Genomic DNA, 21,893 nt, shown 5'->3' on the forward strand with positions numbered 1-21,893 from the left:
GGCTATGTCCCGAGCTCCAGCTCAGCCCCTAATACCATCTCCTTCATGGTCTTCCTAAATCCAGGCCCCTTTGGCAAGGTCCTCACCCATCACCAGTTGGCTGGCTGCTGTGACTCACTGATCCCCTGCAAGGACTCCCATTCGGCCCCCAAGTCCCCAGCATGGCCTGCCATTCACTCAGCTTTGGGAAACTGTGGGAGATTGTTCGTCGTCTGAGCCCTGCCCACGTTGTATTCCCGTGGTTTGCCACAGGGGTGTAATACCTTTCTTCAGATCACCAAAGGAAGTTAACACCTGGGGCCCACAAGAACCCTCAAAGTGACTGCCTGATTCATGCTCACTCTCTCTTAGCTCCAGACGGGCTCTGTGTCACTAGCAAATGCCCCTTGGTCCTTGGGGAAAGAGCTGGGCTCCTGCTCAGTGGGAAGAGAAAAGATGACGCTCACAGACCAGACAAAATGAGACAGACCCAGAAGATGGTGTCCCAGAAGGGAAGCACGGGTGTGCCTGCCGGGCCCAAGTGTGTAATAATAGCAGAGCTTCCTCTTTTCCTGCCCACAGTCCATCAAGATGAAGTGGCATCTGCCCCATCCTTTCCTGGTCCTTTCTGGTCCTTAAACCTGGGGTCTTGTCCTAATTCACGACAGACAATACGCGAGGGATGGGGGAATAGCTTAGGGGTGGGTGGGTAGTAGGGTCAGCACTAATATCCTGCCTCAGGGAGGGGATTAACTGGGATGTAAGCCGGGGAACTTATGCTTGGGGAATTGACTGGGGACCCAGGGCTTAGTCCTGTAAACAGACAGACAGACAGACAGCTTCCCAGGGTACATGCGTGTAAACAGGAAGGCAGGCTCAAGAGTCAAGGGCATCACAGAAATAGACCTTGACAAAGAAGGCAGCTACGGACATTCTGGTAAAAAAGCTGCTGTTTCCCACCAAGTCCTTTGTGCTGGGTGTGGTCAGCCACAGCCCTGAGTGCTGACTGTGGTCAAAGAGCCTCTTATCCTTTCCAGTAAGGGTTTGGGATGTGAGGACAAGGTTTTAGTGACTTCATACAACTGGTATTTTTCTCGGCGAGCTCCCGTCTCCCCCTTGAACTACAGTCCTGGAGCAGCTCCCTCTGTAAGGGTGTGTTTGGGAAAACCCTGTAGGGAGGGATGTTTGGGGATGGAGGTTTTGGTGGTGCCACTTGGAAAAGGAAACTCCCTTGAAAAACACAGCAAACGAAGACTCTACCCTCAGCCCCTACCCTCAGCCTTGCAACCCCTACCACAGGGTGCAACGGAGCCCAGCTCGGTGAAAATAGGGGGTTAGGCTTTATAAATGAAGTGGGGGCCACCACACCTGATGCCCTGCCGCTCCCCTGAAGACATTGCCGCCTTGGAGAAAGTGTCTAGGTTACGGAAGTGATACGGCTCTGGAGGTGGGGATGCAGCAAAATGCTTATTCTCCAAAACTCCCCTCTCCACAGCCAGGAAGAGGATGGTGCGGGAGGGAGTCCCAGCCATGACTCACTCACAGCTAATCCCTGGCAAATCTGTCACCATGGAAACTGCCAATCATCCATGCTTTTCATAGCTTAACGGAACATCTGCCAGAAGAAAGCAAGTGATGCGGATCGTTCAGCCTGCCTCCGTGTTTACAGTGGGGCCCTGGCAAACAGAGCCAGGGGAGGGTAGCCTCACACACACACACACACACACACACACACACACACACACACACACAGACGGCTCTGCTCCCTAACTACCTGTATGATCTTCATCGGGTCCTTCCCAATCCTTTATGCACCCTACCTTCCTCAATAGGGGAAACAAACTCAGATCAGAGGTTCTCAGCCCAAGTGGCTGCCAAGGAGTGGGAGGCTCAGAAAAGCCAGGCCACTAAGATGGCGCAAAAAGTCTGTGTGGCGGGCACTCTACTCAGTGTGATGATTTTACATGTGGACTGCTACAAAATACTTTCAGAAAGCATAAAAATAAATAAATCTGCATCTGTGAATGCGTGTATGTGTTTGGGAGAGGATTCTTGTTCTCGTGTGGGGTGTGGCCAAGTGTGGACCATGGTACATGTGACAGGCAGACGGAGTGCCAGACCTCATCTTTCCACCTTGTTTGAGACAAAGTCCCTGCATAAAACAGGTTAGCTGGCTTGTACCATCTAGAGACCCTGTGTCTCCACTACCCACCTCCCTCTCCCGGAGGCATGCTGGGATTGGAGATGCCTGTACTCCAGGGTCTGGTTTTTATGTGGGTTTCAAGGATCAGAACCCAGGTTATAGGGCTTTCTTGGCAAGTACTTTACCCAGTAAGCCACTCCTCAGTCTCAGAAAATACATCTCAACCAATATTCTTGGCTGTCTCCAAAGAAATACAGATGCTCCTGGGAGCAGAATTTGCAGTGTTGTTATCAAGAGGGAAAGTATTTTAAAAGACAGGAAGTCGAAGGGACTGGGATGTAGCTCAGTGGTAGAGCACGCATCCAGCATGTAGCAGGCCATGCAAGGGTTCTGTTCCTAGCGCGCGCGCACACACACACACACACACAGGAAAAGGAAGGAAATGGTGGGAAGTTAAGTGGCTGCTTTGGTAACTGATCTCAGTTAATTCCGCTCAGCTCTGCCTCCCGAGGCATTCTCCATCTGGAGGGAGGTCACCACCCGCCCCACTCAGACCAGGCACTGCTCACCTGTTTCACTCATGACCAAGGAGGACGTCGGGACCACACTCTGAAGACAATCCTGGGGACCCAATGACACTCTGTGATAACAGCAGCATGAACAGCCACAGGGAGACCTGCCTCCTGCCCAGGCCTCTACCCTGCTACCCTGGCCTCTCTGGTTCAGAGTCTTCACCTGGTGGGAACTCCCTGCCAGACCCCTTGACTGTGTGCTCGTTGGTGGCTTGGTGGGACAGGCAGGAGCGACTAGTAAGCAGTTTTAAATGTTAATTTTTTTCCTTTTCATTTCTTCTCTTTTCCCTTGTTCTTTTTCTGTCCATTCAAGAGGAAGCTGGCCTAGATTTGATGGGTGGCTTTGGGGGTGACTGTGGAATTCGCCCGGCTATTATTCGGGTTTGTCCCTCCACTGCCTGTGTCCCTGTGCTAGTTCACTGATCCAAGCCAGGGAAAGAATCGGGGAGACGGCTGGTGACAGCAAGGGGAAAGAACAGGAACAACATAATTCGTGGGGACCCTTGTTCAAAATCAATGAAGGATTTTAGCAAACGCAAAGTCTTACACCGAGGAAAGGCCCTTCTCTGTGGGGGAGCTGGAGAGATGCACAAGTCACACCTAAGGCAGATAGACAAGCCAGGGCAGGAGTCCTCCCCCCTGCACTTACATAGACAGTTACCCCTAGGGTTAGGAGTGGGGAAAGACAGGCCCTCAAGTTCTGAAACAACAAGGACCTAGGACCCATTCCCCTGCAGTGCTGGTAGGGCCCAGAGAACCCAGGGTCTGGGAAACGCTTAGGTCCTAAATTCAGGTCCTCAAATCCATCAGGTTTCTCAGCTCCCAAAGCAGCTTGAAGGCAGCAGATGCGTGAAGGCTCCGCTGAGAGGACGTGGAGGGGCTGGCTCTGTACTGTACACAGATGCACAGCAGCAAGCCCGCCCAAAGTGCCTTGGCACTGCGTAAGAGCCCAGAAGCTGGAACTGATGGAACCGGGGCAGCGCCAGGGGGTGGCATCCTGAATGGCCGACACTGGCTTTGAGTTTATCAGGGTAGGGATGAAGCAAAAATCATTCTGCTGGGTGCATCTTAGGAGTCAGAGATCAACTAACTCTCTTTATAAAAATGAAAGATATTCATTGTTCCGACAATCTGGGTCTGCAGGCCAGGAGTCTCAGGCCAGGAGTCTACCTACCCAGTCAGGTTTCAGGTTCATTTCTGAGGCTGGGGATGGGGTACAGGTGAGCAAGGGTCTTACACCCGAAAATAAGGGGGGAAGAAGAGAAGGGACTAGGAGCAGCTTGAGAAAGTCAAACACAGCTGGCAGGCAGACAGAGAAGAGAAGCAAGCAGGCAGGGGAGAGCAAACGGAGGGAAGGCACTGGTGGTGTGTGCCCGGCATGCAAGAGGAAGAGGAAGCAGTGGCTGCTGGGAGGTCAAGCAAAGCAGGAAATCAGGTATGCTCACTGCTTAGTAACACGGAAATCACTGATGACCTGGGGAGACACTCAGAAGTTCCCGAGGGAGAGTGTGGCAGTCGAGCAGGGGTGGGTAGGGAAATCTGATAGGAGTCACCTAACCTTGGGCCTTCACCAGAGAAGGGGGGCAAGAGGATTAAAGCTGGGTTTCTTTCATTTCAGCATAACTCACACTCAGGAAGCTGCCATGTGTAGTACAAATTCTACTTGGTCTTAACAGTAAAAACTCGGGGTCAGATATAGGGATTAATGCTGGAAGATTCAAAATATCACTACATGTATCTTTCCAGTGAAACAGCCAGATACACCCAGGAAGCCATCAGCATAACCCAGAATGTATTCCTCATCCTGAAGTGTCCTGTTCCCCAGCATCTGCTCCCTCTACCCCCTCACCGCCATCCCCCTCACCTCCATCCTCCTCACCTCCATCCCCCTCACCTCCATCCCCTCACCTCCATTCCCAGGCTTCCTCCTGCGGTCTGCAAACTAAAGCTTGCTTCTTCTAGACTGTTAGATAAATGGGGTTACGTGGTTTTTACCTTTTTTAGCTTTTTGTGTCCTTTTTTTGTCTGGCTGGCTCAGTATAATTATTTTGAAGCTCTCATATGTATTTCCTGCATCTGTCAATAATTTCTTCCTTTATCGTGGTTTTCCTACTCTGTGGCTGACCCACCATAGTGAGGGTCCCTCCGATTTTTCTTTCTCCTTTTTTCTTTTTTTTCTCCCCCCTGTAATGATCTATTCTGTCTCTTTAAGAGACAAGCCACACCCATTCACATCCCCCACCCCTGCCTGCTGAGGCAGGCAGATCTTCCTGCTTGCAGTCTGAGTCCCTTCCTTTCCCATCTCCCTCTCCAAGAGGCAGCTTCTGTCTCTCCCTTTTTTCTCTCTCCCTCCTTCTCTCTCTCTCTCCTCCTCTCCCCCCTCTCTCTTTCTCTCTGCTCTTTTCCTTCTCCCCCTTTCCTTCCACAACCCACTAAATAAATATCCAACCTCACTCTGTATGGCATGCCTATCTGTCTCTCACCTGCTGCCGTCATGTGGCTTACCACCTGGGACCAGCCATCTTTAGAGACCTGCAGTGTGGTCTCATGGCATACCCATTTGTCTGTCTGTCTCTCCTCATGGCCTGCTACAGCCACTCACGGAACTGTGCCAGTCCCTGCCTGGGACTGGCTGCTTTTGGGACCCACTGCCTGCCACCACTTGGGGACCAGCAGCATTTTTGCTACTGCAGCTACTGGGGGATCCACAGCATTTTTAATTAATCCATTTTACACACACTCACACACACACACACACACACACACACACACACACACGCTGTGAAAGGCCTCTCAGAGCCGCCTCTGGCCTCTTGGGCTTCCAAGTTGCCCCAACCAGAGCCAGTCAGGTTTTAGCACCCCCGCCTATAGGCAGAAGACGCTGGCCTACAAGCCCTATGGTGGTTACCATCAATTCATACCCTGCCTATAGAGAGGAGATGTCCTCCTATAGGCCTTGTGGGTTTTCACAGTTTCAGCTATGGGTAGCAAGTCATTCATGTCCATCAAACCAGCCTCCCCCTGGGATAGATGCCTTTTAGAGGCCCTAAAACCCCAGGCCTTAATGCCCTACTTACAGATTCCCACACTTGTCCATCTTTGTTCAAAGAGTGGATTTCTTACAATTTAGATAACAATTTAAAGTGGATACCTTTGATCCCAATATTCTATGGGAGCTTTCTAACTACTGTCAGCGCACAGGCAAATGAAGGAATTTCCTTATATCCAAGGCTTTTACTATCTAAGCTCTAAGCCTAAGCCCTCTGTCCTTGTAAGTTGTTCGCCTGCTCACATGTTCCTGGCTATGCCATCTGAGCAGGAAGAACACCCCACTTCTGCTCTGGACCCAGCTAATGAACCCCTACCTTTCCAACCTCAGCAGGCAGCTAACCCTGTTCCTTCAGCTCCTACCCTCACTCTGCCAGTGTCCCACAGGCTCCACTTTTCCTCAAACTGTCCCTGCCACCATTACTGCTGCCAACAAGATTGGATCCATGAGGCAGCTGTTTTCAATTCTAGCCTTTTGCTCCCCACCATGGCTTGTGGCATGGCCACTCAGCTACGGGGTGGATCACACCTCTAGGTCTCTCTTCCATATAACATGTGACCACTGCCATTTTGACTGAGGTCAGGTGACCTTACCACCATCTTAACTGAGAGCCAGGCCAGGTAACCAAGTTCCTCCATCTTTACTGAGGTATTCCCTGTCTGGTCCCCCAGTGCAGACTCTGTTGCATGTGTGTTTTGTGCAGTGGCATGACTTTGGTAGGGCCCACCAAGAGCATCCATTTCACCCAATTCCTGTTCACTTTGTGTGTGTGTTCATACATGTAACTTAAATGTACCTAAGTTTATTGTTAAATGTTGTAGTTGTCTGTTCAATGCATCTCATTTTAGACTACAAAAACAATAAGTCTCATGTCTTAAACTGGTATGTACTTTTAAGTACTCTTACAAAAATACTTTATATTTAATCCAACCCTGCTTTATCTGTTAAGTTGAGAGCCAATACAGTCAAGCTTGGACCCAGCTCTCCAGGAAGATTCTATACTGTAGTTATACCTGATAAACAGCCCTCAACTGCTCAGAGATCTGGAGAATGTGACATTTAAATATTTAATTATCAAAAGACTTTTCATAACAAAAAGAAACAGGTTGGCTCCTAGCAGCAGCACTCTACTTCCTCCAAAGAAGACAGAAGACAAATGGACACAAAACAATATCTATCCACACTTTGTTTCAACTGCCAAGCACTGACCACTGGGAAAAACTGCCTTTCATCTAAACTGAAGATCTCCAGATGTGGACAGAATCGCTGGAATTGACAGCCTAGCTGCTCAGGTCAAGGTAGGCTTGTCTTCCTACAGATTTCTTAGCCCACAGGATCTTCTGGAGCCTGGCAGGCCCTGTGCTAAATAGCAAAAGCCAAATACGACCTTCAGCGACCATGGAAGACCCTGAGGAGTAGCTCTAGGTACCAACCAATAAGTTCTCTGTCATTTTTTAATCAGTAACTCAGGTAAAATTTCATCCTTCTCAAAGATCTCTGATGCAGTTTGACAGCGGAGAGGTTAGTTTAAAAGGACAACCTCACCAAACAAATTTCAGTAAAATACAAATACAAGACCTGCAAGTTATAAAGGTGTGATAAATCCAAGTTATCAAATTTCTCTCTCATGCTGCCTTCCATAGTCTTAAACATACTTTTCATTGTGCAAAAGTATTTGTCACCATCATTCTGACATAAATATGCTACTGTTTATACAACGAATATGTCTAAAACTTCTGTTTTCACGAACCCAAAGAATTCTTGTGAGTTCCAGGGAGCCAAATTGAAGAATCCACCTTAAACAGGTTAGATACACTGGTCCTAATTTTTTTTTCCTAAATTTAACTTTGTCCTCTGTTCTACCAATACCTTAAACAGGTGTAAGAGACACCAGACATTTCCATACCACAAATACAGGACAGGAACAAAGAGACCAACTACACCAGGATGTGACCAGCATCCAACTTTCTCAGATTCCCCCCCCCCCAAACAATGACCACAAATAAGCAGGAAGAAGTCTTGAGAATCTGCCGCCCCAATTCCTTTAACCTGTTCTACCTAAACTCCCACCTTTTTATTATAAAAAGAGAGAGAGATGGAAATGTAATGGTCTGCTCAGTCCCTTTAAGAAACAAGCCACACCCACTCCCTCCCCATCCACTGAGGCAAGCTGATCTTCAGCTTCTAGCCTGAGTCCCTTCTTTTCAATCTCCCTCTCGAAGAGGCAGTTTCTGTCTCTCCTTTCTCCCTACTTCTCCCCTTCCTCCTTCTGTTTCTTCTCTCTCTCTCTCTCTCTCTCTCTCTGCTCTTCTCCCCTTCTCCCCTTTCCCCTCCATAACCCACTAAATAAATATACAACCCACTCTGCATGGCATGCCTACCCATGTCTCTGTTTCTTGCCCACGCTGTGTGGCTCCCTGCCCCAGATCAGCTGCCTTCAGAGACCTGCAGCGTGGTCTCATGGCGTGCTCATCCATCCGTCTCTCCTCGTGGGACTGGCTGCCCCGTTGAGGTCTCTCACCCACCACATGGCTCCCTGCCTGGGATTCGCTACCCCTCGTGGCCTACTGCAGCCACTTGGGGAACTGCACCATCCCTGCCTGGGACTGGCTGCTCTCGGGACCCACAGCCTGCTGCCTCCCGCCACTTCGGGGACCCATGGCATGGTCTCAGGACCCACTGCCAGCCACCACTTCGGGGACCTGTGGCATGGTCCCAGGACCCACTGCCAGCCACCACTTTGGGGACCTGTGATGTGGTCTTGGGACCCACTGCCAGCTGCCACTTCGGGGACCTGTGGCATGGTCTCAGGACCCACTGCCCACTGCAGCCCCTTGGGGGTCTGCAGCATTTTACTTAATCCATAACACCCACAATTTATCTACTCACCTGCTGATGAACATTCAAGCTCTTTCCATTTGTGGACTCCACAAATTAAGCTGCTCTGAAAATTTTAAGTATTTTGTTTTTATGTGTGTGTGTGTATACTGCGCACAGTGCCTGTGGAGATCAGAAGAGGGCATTTGACCCTCTCTGGGGTCACAGGCAGTTGTGAGCCATGTGGGAGTACTCTTGGCCACTGAGCCATCTCTAGCCCACATGAAGCCGCTCTGAGTTTTCACATTCAAGTCTTTACACAAGCGCTTGTCTCCAGATAATTAGAGGGTGGGGCTGAGTATATGGAATTTTTAAGAATCGGTCAAACTTTTCTAAAGTGGTGTGGCTATTTTACATTTCCCTTCAGTAGGACAGGCAAGTGTGGATTGTCCACACCCCTGCCAACATGTGTCTGGAGTCTCTTTCACATTGGACATCCTAGGAGCTTCTCCCCGCCTTTGCCTACGTGGGGACAGCGCATGGACATAGGTGGTCTGGACAGGCCATGCGCGCATAGGAAGCAGAGAACAGCTGCTCCAGATCAGCACCAGAGACACCTTTCTGGTCTTCTCTCTGGAGACGGCCCTGTCCTGTGCATTTCCCATGGGCCACCTGTCACGTGTTAGCTTCTTGCCTCCTAGGCCAGGGATTCCACACGAGGCAAGAGTTCTTCTCCATAGTCATGCCGAGCAGAAATGGGGGAAGGCGGGATAAGGAGGTTCACTCTTTGCCCAGGGGCCTAATTTCTCTGATCCCTGGGCAGATGGGGCATGGGTCGAGGCGGGGATACAGCCTAAACTCATTCTATGACAGAGGCAGTTCATCCTGCTGAAGAATCCATCTTATTCTGCTTGAAGAGAAAGGTGTCCCCTCTACTAATTTGGTCAAGATACGTAATCTGAATAAAGAGGGAAGACTCTTGAAATCAGGTCAAGGCCTTCAGAAATTACGAACAGGCAAACCCACTGTGAAAATAATGGCTTTTTAGGCAGAGCTAACAAACGCCATCGCCAAAGTCAGTTGCTCATTCCAAGAGCATGCAGGCCGACTGTGACACTAAGCTTCAGGAATCAAGTATTTACACCCCTCAGGCAAGAGTGAGAAAGAACAGACGCCTACCTGTAGCTGCTGGGAAGAACACCCCAAACACAGTGAAGAAAGACTCCCCGGGGCTGTACTCTGGTAGAGTGTTGTTCTTCAGCAGTTCTGGGGAGTATCCAATAAAGCCATGTTCTGAAATGACATAAAGGAAGGCAATGGGGGCAGAGCAGCCAAGGACATCACATTGTTTACAGCATGGTAAATATTTATTTCTTTCGAGACAGTGACATACTCTGTAGCCCAGGCTGGCCTGGAACTTGGTGTGTAGTCTGGGCTAGCCCCAAATTTACTGTGATTCTCCTGCCTCAGCCTCCTTGAGTTGCTGGCATTACGGGCACAAGTCACCATGTGCAGGTATTGTGAGAGCTGCGGGCTGCATTCCTGGCACCTGGTCGCCCGCACGGCTAGCTTTATCCAAAATAATTCCACGGAAACTGTATTCTTTTAAACATTGCCTGGCCCATTAGTTCCAGTCTCTTATTGGCTAGCTCTTACATATTGATCTAACCCATTTCTAATAATCTGTGTAGCACATGAGGTGGCTTACCAGGGAAGATCTTAACCTGCGTCTGTGTAGGGTGGGAGAATCAAGGCGACTGCCTGACTCGGCTTCTTTCTCCCAGCATTCTGTTCTGTCTACTCTGCCTACCTAATTTTCTGTCCTATCAGGTCAAGCAGTTTTCTTTATTAGTTAACCAACGAGAGCAACAGTTAAGATACAAGACCCACCTCCATCGTGCAGGTATTTGATACTGAACATCCAAAGGCAGGGTGTGCAGGAGAGACAGACGACAGACAGATACTGGAAACCTGACTTGTGTACCTGTACCTACAACTACACAGCTAAGAAATGGCAGAGAGGAGAGTGATTAACTCAGGGGACAGACTTTTTTTGTCTTTCCTTTATAGATTTCAAATGGCAACACCATCTTTCAGTGAGGGTATATTTATGTGATTGCTTGATATAAATCCCTGCTTCAAAACTGCCCATTGGATCCCTGGGAGCTACAGAATAAAGTCCAGACTCCTAAAGTTGAATGTCAAAGCTTCCCACAACCTGGAAACAGTCTGTCAAGTCCCCTTCACCCCTTACCTCTCCTGTGCCTGCACTGGGGATCATGTTCTTTGCCCCACTACCCCTATCTCTGAGCATCAATATTATGCCTGGTGTCGTTTGTTTGTTTGTTTGTTTGGTTGGTTGGTTGGTTCACTGGGGTTTTTTGCTTTTGGTTTTTGTTCGGCATTGATCTCAGGACCTCGCGCATGCTAACTGGCCTACCACACATCTCTAGCCCTGGTTTTGTTTTTAATTTTGAGATGGGTCTCTCTAAGCTGCTCAAGTTGGTCTTCATCTCACTCTGCAGCCAGCACTGCAGTGCACAGGCTACTGGCTAAGCTTTGTTTCCAGCCTCAACCACAGTCCTTGTTTTAAAAATAATTAATTTTACTTATGTGGCTGCATCTGTGTGTGCCCATGAGGCCAAAGAAGGTATAGGGTCCCCTGGAGCTAGAGTTACAGGCAGTTGTGAACCACCTGATGTGGGGGCCAGGAACCGAACTGGGGTCCTCTGTGGCCGCAGTACTTACTCTTAATCACCGCGCCACCTCTCCAGCCCCTCACCCACAGAGGTGGGGCATCCCCTCTGGCACACCTCTACCTGGCACACAACAGGTAGGTTATAAGTAGATTCCGTCCTCATCTTCTCTCAGATCTCTCGGGCCATTGGCACATCTCCTTCCCGGGCTTCCGCCACACTCCTCCACAAACTACTTTTTTAACAAGAACATCTGACGTCTGAATTCTTCAAAGGATTTTAAATATGTCTGCGCATTGACCTTAACAGAGTTTCTCAAGGGCCTTCAATCCGTTTTGCTTCCTTTGTTAAAAGAGGTCACTTTGAACAGCATGCGTGGAATTCTGAGACACGAGTAAAACGTTCTGGGCTCAGAGACACCCAGGATATTTGGCTTTGCCTTTCAGTCTTGTCCCCTAGAAGTAGGTAGCTTGGATCTATGAACTGCTGCCCCTGCCATCACACACCACAGTGCCCCAGAGCTTGGGGACAGACCCCTCCACGAGCCTTGCCCCGCCCCCATCCACTCAGAGCTTCCCCGCATAAAGGGAGCTCCCTGGTCTCCGATGGCTCCCAAGAGGCCACGCGCCTCCACAGCTTCCAGGAGTCATAACTTCATAGAGAAAATATTCTTCAAGAAAATAATGAAGTCGAAGCTCAGAGAGCCTTGGGGAGTCCAGTCCGGACCTTCAAATCATCGTCAATTGCTTTCTCTTGGCTGAATATAGACTTGGTTCTGGCATATTATATCCCAAGTACCACAGCAGGTTTCTGAATGGCTTGGCCTCCTTGCAGCTGGTCCTCCCCTCATCAACAAAAAGCAATAACAAGCTAAGTTAACTTTAGCTTAGCCGTTGGCTGACCCCACTGACTAGTCTTCCTGAGGAGAAAACCAGGCAGCCGCTTTGGAGCTCAGCTCAGTCAGGCTGGGATGAGGCATATCTGAGCCAGGGCTGTGCACCCTGAGCAGGCCAGCCCACAGCACATAAACACCTCATTCCATGCTGCTCACATCCACAGCCTCCAAGGAGGTCTTCAGACAGGAAGGGTTTGGTCCCCTGGCCTGAGGGCTTTGCCTGGTCAGCCTGCAGGCTCAAAGGCCTGTTAGTCTCTTAGCGATGTCAACAGGGAAGCCTTCTCTCCCTCTCCCTCACAACAGGCTGAGAATGGGGCAGGAGGAGGCCCCAGATGCTGTCTCCTCAGGGCAATGACATATTCATAAGCCCACATCACAGTGCCACACTAAAAAGCATACACTGACACACAACTCCGCAGCACAGACACTGGCATGTTCACAAGCACACATTACATCTGCATACACACATACACCCACACACAGGCACAGACCCATACACAAGGGTATTTCACAAGCACACATTCACACTGGCCCAGTCACAGATGCACATGACATGCACATGCGCATGGGTGGGCACACTCATTACAACACACCCACAAGCACGTGCACTGGTACACACTCAACCTGGCACACTCAAAATCCTCCTAACCTGACCCTTTGCTCTGGGTTAAGTCTAGTTGTTTGCCTTTCTTGAGGGAATAACCTTACCTCTGAAAAGAACTCTGTGAACAAAGATATTGCCAATGTTTTCCTGCAATTATGTTGGGGAAAGAGCTCGGTTTCTAACTTTGGAGACTTGCGATTCTTTAGAGGTTAGTGGAGACATTTAAAGCTAGACCCTGGGGCACAATCATGTAACTCCAGCCACTCAGGAGTTACACACATACACACACAGGATGAAAAGTTCAAGGCCAGTCAGGGTTACAGAATGTGACTTTGTCTCAAATATAAATAAATGTATACATAGGTAGTAGGTAGGTAGGTAGGTAGGTAGGTAGGTAGGTAGGTAGGTAGATAGACAGATGATAGATAGATAGATAGATAGATAGATAGATAGATAGATAGATAATAGATAGATAGATAATAGATAGATAGATAGATAGATAGATAGATAGATAGATAGATAGATAGATAGACAGACAGACAGACAGATAATATGAACTCTAGCGTAATTAGCTCAGGATTTTACTCGTACCTAGCATGCATGAGGACCAATATCAGAGCCAAACACCGCAGTGCTTAGTATTATAGAAGACTGACAAGCTGTGGTGGTTTGAAAGAAAAGGGCCCCCAAAGGGAGTGGCACTATTAGGAAGTGTGGCCTTGTTGGAGGAAGTGTGTCACTGTGGGGATAGACTCTGGGGTCTTTTCCTCAAGCTTCCACTCAGTGTGACAGTCAGTTGCCTTCATGTTGCCTGCAAGGTGAAGCACTCTCAGCTCCAGCACCACGTCTGCCTGCACATTGCCATGTTCCCGACATGATGATAATGGACCAAACCTCTGAAACTGTGAGCGAGCCACCCAATTAAAGGCTTTCCTTTATAGGAGTTACCACGGCCATAGTACCGCCTCACAGTAATATTAAACCCTAAGACACATGCCACAATGGTACCTAATACCTAGCATGCTAATTTTATAAATAAATAAATAAGCCAGGCAGTAGTGGATTTAAATTAAAGTGCCTTTAATTCCAGCACTTGGGAGGCAAAGGCAGGGGGATTTCTGTGAGTTCAAGGCCTGCCTGGTCTACAGAGCTAGTTCCAGGACAGGCTCCAAAGCTACAGAAAAACCCTGTCTCAAAAAACCAATACACACACACACACACACACTTCCCATGTTATGAATACTAAAAATATATTTATACATATAAGAAATATCTTTGCCCAGCCTAGTGGTGCATGCCTTTAATCCCAGCACTCAGGAGGCAGGAGCAGGTGAATCTTTGAATCTGAAGCCAGCCGGGTCTATGGAGCAAGTTCTAGGACAGCCAGGACTACACAGAGAAATCATGTTTCAAAAACTCAATATGTATGGAAACACACCCTAACAATAACTGGTTGTCTATATAAATAATTATGGCAATTCTCATTCTCTCTATCCCTCCCTCCTTCCATCTCTCCCTTCCTCCTTGAGGTCTCTCTTTCTCCCTCCTCCCCTCCCTTTCTTCCTTTGTCTATCTTCTTCCCCCACACAGATTTCATTCTGTAGCTTGGGTTGACCTAGAACTCATGATCTGCCTGTCTCAGCCTCCCCCATGCTCAGATTACTGGCACTCACCATTATACCCAACAATCCTTTTCCTTCAAAAGTTCCCCATAACATTTATTTCCAGTTTAAAAAATGAGGGTAATCTACATATCATCTTTTAGGAAGAAGAACGATGGCCAGGTGAAGGCCAAGCGTCTGCAGGGACATTCCAGACTCACCACCTTCTTCCTTTTTCTCCATGTCCACTTGTCCTGCTTCCCAGAGGATTGGAGTGGTTTGTGAGAAAATCAGAAACAAGCTAGAACAAATGGATTGTAAAAGCAGGGGTCCACCGGGAAGTGGTGGCGCACGCCTTTAATCCCAGCACTCAGGAGACAAAGGCAGGCCGATCTCTGAGTTCGAGGCTAGCCTGGTCTACAGAGCAAGTTCCAGGACAGGCTTCAAAAGCTAAGAAAAACCCTGTCTCAAAAAACCAAAAACAAAAAAGAGTGTCACAGGCTCACTTTATTCCCTACACCCCCTCCCCATCTTCCAGGCCTTTGTGACTCTTGCCTGTCCTGCGTCCCTCCTTTCCTTTCAGGGCTCCAAGTCCTGGGCCAGCTCCTACAGAGGCTTGCCACACTACCTCCTTCACACACAGATGCAGGCGACACAGACTCCTCCTCAGTCCCAGAAGCCAGTGTTTCCCTTCTCTGGGAAAGACAGGCAGATCCTGCGGAGTGGTGCTGCAGGTCAGAGATACCCCGGAGACAAGGGCCAAGAGAGGTACTTCTGGGAGTGAGCCCAGCGTCAGTTTCCCAATCACTGTGTTGTCTTTCTGTATTTCACCGGAGAGGGCTTTGCGATTCTGTTTTGCAGGACTAGGGTGCTAGGCAAGTGCCCTAGCCTTGAGCTATAGCCCCAACCTAAGTTTGCTTCCTGCAGCCCAAATGTCATTTGCTTGCTGCAAAAGCTGGGTCCTGTCAGCTGCCGTTTCCACCCCTGAAGGGCCTGGGATGCTGACGACCTGCAGCTGCTGCTCGTGAATGCGTCTGGGCTTGACCTGAACATCTGCTTCTGTAGCCACGGAGTAAAAATACTCTGGGCCCCTCTGAGCTGTGTACTTTTTAGGAAGACCAAAAACAGCACAGGGCCGGGGAAGAAAGAACAAATTGTCACAAGTCCAGGCAGGAAGAGGCAGAGGGATGCCCTTGAAGGCCTGTATGTAGCAAGGCTTGACTTCTCCCCAGAATCAGGTCACTCTGGTACCCATGATGCTGCCAATACACTGTAGTCCTTGGGGGCCTAGTTTAGCTCCCAGGGGTGCTCATGAAAGCCCTCCTCATCCTTTCCCAATTATCTTCAGCTCTGGTCACAAGTAGCGACAAAGAACAACTCTGGGTCTCCATGTGAGTTGTCCAGGCTCACAGACCTAGCCAGCCTGGTGTAGTGGCTGCTGGGAAACACCCTGTGGCACCTGCCATGTCAGTACTCACCCAACCCCCTGCACACACACACACACACACACACACACACACACACACACACACACACAGCCCAGGTGAAATTAGTAGGGGCAGCTGAGACTTTGGTGTGGGTGACTGTGGACCACCTTAGAAAATAAGGTTTCTAAAAACCGCTGCGGGTGCTGGAGCTGTAAACTGTGGACTATGGGCAGAGTTTCCCGCAGCACCGGCTTTCTTGACTGTGGACCAACTTAGAAAATAAGGTTTCTAAAAACTGCTGCGGGTGCTGGCGTGGTAAACTGTGGACCATGGGCAGAGTTTTCCTTTCTTTAGGGCTCAGGTCCCCCACCCTGCAATCAGCAACCGGTGACCAGTGACCAGAGACCAACCAGACATCCCTTTCCTGGGAACGGACAATGGGAGCGGCTGCTCCAACCAGGAATAGAAAGAGTGGAGGAAGGGCTTGCAGAGAGGAAGGGAGGGAGGCGGGCACCCCCCAGACTGAGGGGAGGGTGGGGCCTGAGAGATCACAGGAAAAGGAAAGGAGAGGCCACGGTTCTGGGAAAGCACAGGGACCAAAACAGCCCCGAAGGGAGGGGCAGGAGGGACCCAGGCAGGGTAAGGAAAGGCAACCGGGGCTCAGCATGCTGGGATCCTCAAAGAAGAAGGAAGTACAGTACAGCCGCCGCAGGAAGTACCATTTAAGCCTCCTGTTGCATGTTCCCCCCCTCCTAAGCTCACCCATACACACACACACACACACACACACACACACACACACACACACACACCCTCAGCTGTGGAGTCGGACTGAAATCCAGGAGGGCTCAGTGCCTTCACTGCCTGCCATATTCTGGGGACAGAGATCTGGGCAGATCTGAAATAGCCTACCTGAGAAGGGTAAGGAAAGGGAGTGAAAGGCCCCATCTAGCTGCACAGGAGCCAGATGCGGAGCCACTGCCCAAGCCCAGAAAGGCGACAATGAGCAAAAGGCACTGAGATGAGGGGACCCTGCCGGCCCCGGCCTTGGGGATTAGCTCCCAGAGCAGCAGATGGGAACGGGCCTACAGGTCAGCAGGAAGGGCGATCACACAGAGGCATGGCCTTGGGAGAAGTCTCCGCTGGGTTCTTCGTGCCCGGGCATGGGGTGCAAGCGTCTTTTCCAGGCGTACCGCTGCCCAAGATCTCCGAGGAGAAAATAAAGACGGTGACAAGAAGATAAGTCCGGATACCCCGGTCCCGCCACCTACTCCCTGTGGGACTGCAATGAGCCCTTCCTTCTCAGGGGCCCTGCATTCCTAAGAAGTTCCCAAGTGATGCCAAGCCCTGGCCTGCAGGCCACACTCTGAGAGGTACAGGAGAGAATCTCTTCAAAGATTCCTGCCTCTGAACGCTGCCTCATTCCCAGGGCTCAGCACACAGCACCCAAACATATGGCTGAATTCCTGTGCCAGAAGCAAAACCCAAGCTGGCTTGTCTGAGGGCTGCCGCCCCTTCCTCCCACCCCCCTCTCGCCCTGGTCCACAGCCCTGCCCAGCAGCCCCTGCCCAGCAGCCCCTGCTCTACCACCGGGAACAGGGAACCTGGAACCAGCAGACGGCAACCAGCATTGACAAAGCAGCTACAGCCAGTCTCTGCCCCTGGCCTTGTGTGCTTTTTATTTCCCACTGTTTTGAATTAGCAGTGACATTGGAGGCATTCTGAGTGCAGATAATGAGAGATGAAAGACAGGGGAGGAGAGACGGGAACTACCGTCTGGTTAACTGAGCCATTTAAAAAAAAATCTGTATTTAAAAAACATTTCCATACACTATATTTTAATCATATTCTTTCCCATCTCCTAATTCGTTCCCATCTCTCTACACAACCAACGCCATGCTTTCTCTCTCTCTCAATAAAACACAAAAACAAAATAGGAAAAACAAACAAATCAAACCACAAAATCAAAACAGACAAACTAAAGAAAGTAAATCAATACGACAAAAAAAAATAGCAAAACAAAATAAAAAGTGCACGTACACACACCAAAACCACAGAAACTGTTTTGTGTTGGCCAACAACTCCTGGGCATGGGGTCTGCCCTGGAATATGTTTGACGTATCCAGCGACACACTGGGTTTGTCCTTTACCAGAAGATGCCAGTTACAAATAGCTTCTTGGTTAGGGGTGGGAACTTCTCAGTACAAAGTTCTGTCTGGTTTGAGCCTGGGCAGGTCTTGTATGTAATCATATCTGACACTGCTAAAATGTCTGAGAACCTGAGGTCATAGGTCATGATCCCTGGGGAAAACCTACTGCTAGTATTCTGTTAAAGAAACAGCAATAAAACGACATATTGCTATATATATATCATATATATTAAATATATGTGATATAAAATCTTATAATTATAATAATTGTTTATAATTATATAAGCTTATATTATATATTATAATTATATATTATGTGTGATCTAGTCTATGACAAGTAAATACATAATGTACTATTATTATTCATAGCTATCCAGTGCATTGCAGCAGATGGCACTAACAAAGGGAGCCACAATTGGACAGTGTTCGGAGAGCGGGAGGCTCTGTAACACTCAGTTCTAAATGGGCTATCTTGAGCAAACGCCCCCCACCCCCAAGGCTCAGAGGTCTGTGAGGAAAGGATAGAGGAAGTTCGGGAGAGCCAGGGGTGGCGCACAATTAAAGGTGTCCAATAAAAGTGTATTGAGACAGAACTAACGTTAAACAGGGAGGTGCTTGCCTGCAATCTCAAAGTGAGGCGGGTGGATGAAGAGTTTGAGGCTGCTCTGGGCCTCAGAGCAAGAGATTGTCTCAAAATTCCCTGCAAAGAATAGAACATAACAGGGGTGTACAGCTCGTGGCCTGCGGAGAAGGGAGGGGAAACGTGGCAGGCTCAGAAGGGACCCTCGAGGAATTAGCTGCTCTCTGGCCTAAGCCCTGGTAACTTTGGTCTTTCAAGGAGAGGCTGGGGAGAGGAGTGAACCAGGCCTCCAGGCCTGAGCCCCCACCCAGAGAGAAAACACAGAGAGAGGGCAGGGCATTCAACAGGGGCCAGAATGGAAATGTGAAATGGGGCAGGGACTGCGGGGTCCACCCAGACTGCCCAGGGAAGGCAGCCTGGAGGCCTGGAGCCTCCTCTGGCCCTGGGGAAGGCCTCCACCCTCAGCAGGACTGGCTGCCAGGAAACAGCAAGAAAGCAAGACACACACACAGTTGCATACACACACCCCGTACACGGTTACACCCTCCCACACACACACACTGTCATCCAAGGGGATGAAGGGCCTGAGGAAGGAAAGGTGCCAGGGTAGTCACTCTGCTTTGGTAGGGGAGTCACTACGTGTCCAGGGACTGGACTCTGGCTACCTCTGTGTTCTAAAAGAGCAGCCTGGTCCTCTTGGAGCCAAGCATTCTCCCTTGAGGAAGGGAAGGTGAACATTTCCTATGGAAAGATGGTTCTAACAGCCAACAAGCTGCTCTATCTGTGATCATGGCCTCTACTTTAAAAAGTACTTGGGGCTGGAGAGATGGCTCAGCAGCTAAGAGCACTGCTGGCTGCTCTTCCAGAGGACCAGGGCTCAGTTCTCAACAACTCCCTGACAGCTCGCGATCATCAGTAACTCCAGTCCTAGGGGATCCCTCATGCTCTTCTGGCCTCTGCGGCCTCCAGGCACGCATTTGGTACATAATTAAACATGCAAGCAAAATACCTATACACACACCTTTTTCAATTTTGTTTTTATATGTATGTGTATATCTGTCTGTCTGTATGCAAACGTGCTCAGTTGCCTATGGAGGCCAGAGGAGCCCATGGAGCTCAAGTTGCAGGTGGCTCGTGGGTGCTGGGAACTAAAGCCTTACACTCGGCAAACACTCTTAAGCTCTGAGCTACTTCTCTAGCTCCATTTGAGGAGTTCGAGGCCAAGCTAGTCTACAGAATGAGTTCCAGGACAGCCAGGCAATACACACAGAAACCCTGTCTTGAAAAACCAAAACAATAGCAATAATAATAACCATAAATACATTTTAAAAAAAATTGTTTTTAATGCACTGAGCTTTTCCACTACCATGGTCTTGGAGTCTGTAAGTTGAAATGAGAAAAGATTTCACCCACAGAGGATAGCCAGAAAGGGGGTGTCAAATGCCAGGAATGGGGACCGAGGTCAACTTGGGCCCCAAGGGACAAGCAGTATCTTGAGGTGAGGACAGTCATGGGGCAGACAAGGTTGTGCCAGACGCTGCCCTATAGAGTGCTTTCCTCAAGCTAGGCAGTTAAGCTACCAGCACCCTGGTGCGTTTTCTCAGGTAAAATGGGAGTCACAGAGACAGGGATCTCCGGGCAGATTCTAAGTCTGTGATGCCCCTGCACAGCCTACAACTCCCCCAACGATGCAGGGAGCTGTGCAAGGGAGGCCCTGGCTCTAGGGTCAAATGGGGCCCTACACAGGGGACTGTGGTCTCAGAACCCTCCCACCCCACCCCAGATCTGGCCTGTGTAACTCTCAGCATGAAGGAGCCCCTGAGAAAGGAAAATCTGGCCTCTTATCTCCTAGGGGGAAAGGAATGCGCTCTCCTGCCAGGTCAAGGGGCTGTTTGACAGGAAGTCTCCACCCTAGCTGTGGGTTCCTCCCAGGCACCACTCACTCCTTCTGGCTGTCCCTGCCTCTGGCATCCATTTCCCAGGTTTAGACTTCTGACCTGACATTCCCACCAGAATTCTAAGCCAGTTCAGCCTCTCTGCAGTTAGCTGTCCGTCCACAGCTCCACGCTGATGGGGACTCTGACTCACAAGTCCATCCCTGCCCCACTCCTCTGCGGATATGTCAGGTGGCCTTGCAGAGTGCAGGACCATCGCCACTCAGAGCTACACCCCTGCCCAGCACCATGCTAACACTCTGAAACATGCAGCTCTCCTGCCCCGCAGCTCCCCTGCCCCGCAGATCTCCGACCTGATTCCACCCAGGAAACAAAGCTGCTCAGACTCCCATGGCCTAGGGCCGGGGGTGTATATCAGTAGTAGAGTATGTGCTTAATGCACACGAGACCCTGGGCTCCGATCCCAGCATCACAGAGAACAAACCACAGCAACAACAAAGAATCCCAATCTGTGGATCACAACCCCCTTGGCAAACTTCTCTCTTCAAATATTTATGTTAAGATTTATAACAGTAGCAAAATTAGTTATGAAGTAGCAATGAGAACAATTTTATGGTTAGGGGTCACCTCAACATGAGGAACTGTACTAAAGGGTCTCAGCGTTAGGAAGGTTGGGAACCACTGGCTGAGATGAAGACTCAGCATCACAGAGCCCGAGAATATTGCAGGAGGCTTTAACCTGAAACTCATTTTACAATGGAGGTGTTGAGGCCCAGGAAAAGAGACTCCTATACCAAAGGTTGGCACTGGTCAGGCAAGTTCAGGACCCAAGGAGTCTACACGCCTGTCCTCACAGGTCCCGTCGCAGCAATCATGATTGTTGTTATTGTGTGGCTATTTGCCTAATTTTCTGTTAAGACTATGTACCAGGTAGCTATTTTCCTAGGATGGCTCTAGTGCCTAGCCCTATGGGATAATAACATTGGCAACAAGCCAAGTGTCCATCAACAGATGAAAGCATAAGCAAAATGTGGCATACTTAGGCGGCGAAATATTATTCAGTCATAGAAAGGAATGAACCACGGGCTAGAAAGACAGCATAGTAGGTAAAGTACTTTCCTTGCAAACATGAGGACCTGAAATCAACATCCCAGGACTCACATGTAAAGAAGTCAGAGGGCCAAAGAAATAACCCAGAGATCAGGAAAACTTGTTCCATAATCAGGAAGACAGGAAGTCAGATGCCATCATGTAACAAGTTGGTATCCTTCAGATGCCTACAGTCTAGCTGAGAAAACAGAAGTAGCAGGTTTAGGGAGAGACTCTGCCTCAAAGGAGAAGGCAAAGAGTGAGAGAGAGGAGAGGACGCTTGATGCCCTCTTCTAGCCTCTGCACATGCTACCTGCACGCGTGCGAGCACACACATGAACTAATCAGTTAACTAAGGAAGCAAATGTCTTAATTTTTGTGTATGGTGTTTGGCCT

General features: G+C 49.4%; 1 protein-coding gene across 1 annotated transcript in view; it reads right to left on the reverse strand.

Annotated features, from left to right (window-relative positions):
• Positions 1–21,893, reverse strand: part of Slc12a8 (solute carrier family 12 member 8) — a 161,708-nt gene that overhangs the window by 69,251 nt on the left and 70,564 nt on the right. Inside the window, exon 5 of the mRNA XM_075955462.1 lies at positions 9,740–9,853. Within this exon, the coding sequence (XP_075811577.1) occupies positions 9,740–9,853 (114 nt within the window). The remainder of the gene's footprint in view (positions 1–9,739; positions 9,854–21,893) is intronic.

The sequence above is a fragment of the Microtus pennsylvanicus genome, chromosome 1 (genome assembly GCF_037038515.1).
Source record: "Microtus pennsylvanicus isolate mMicPen1 chromosome 1, mMicPen1.hap1, whole genome shotgun sequence".
NCBI classification, from domain to species: Eukaryota; Metazoa; Chordata; class Mammalia; order Rodentia; family Cricetidae; genus Microtus; species Microtus pennsylvanicus.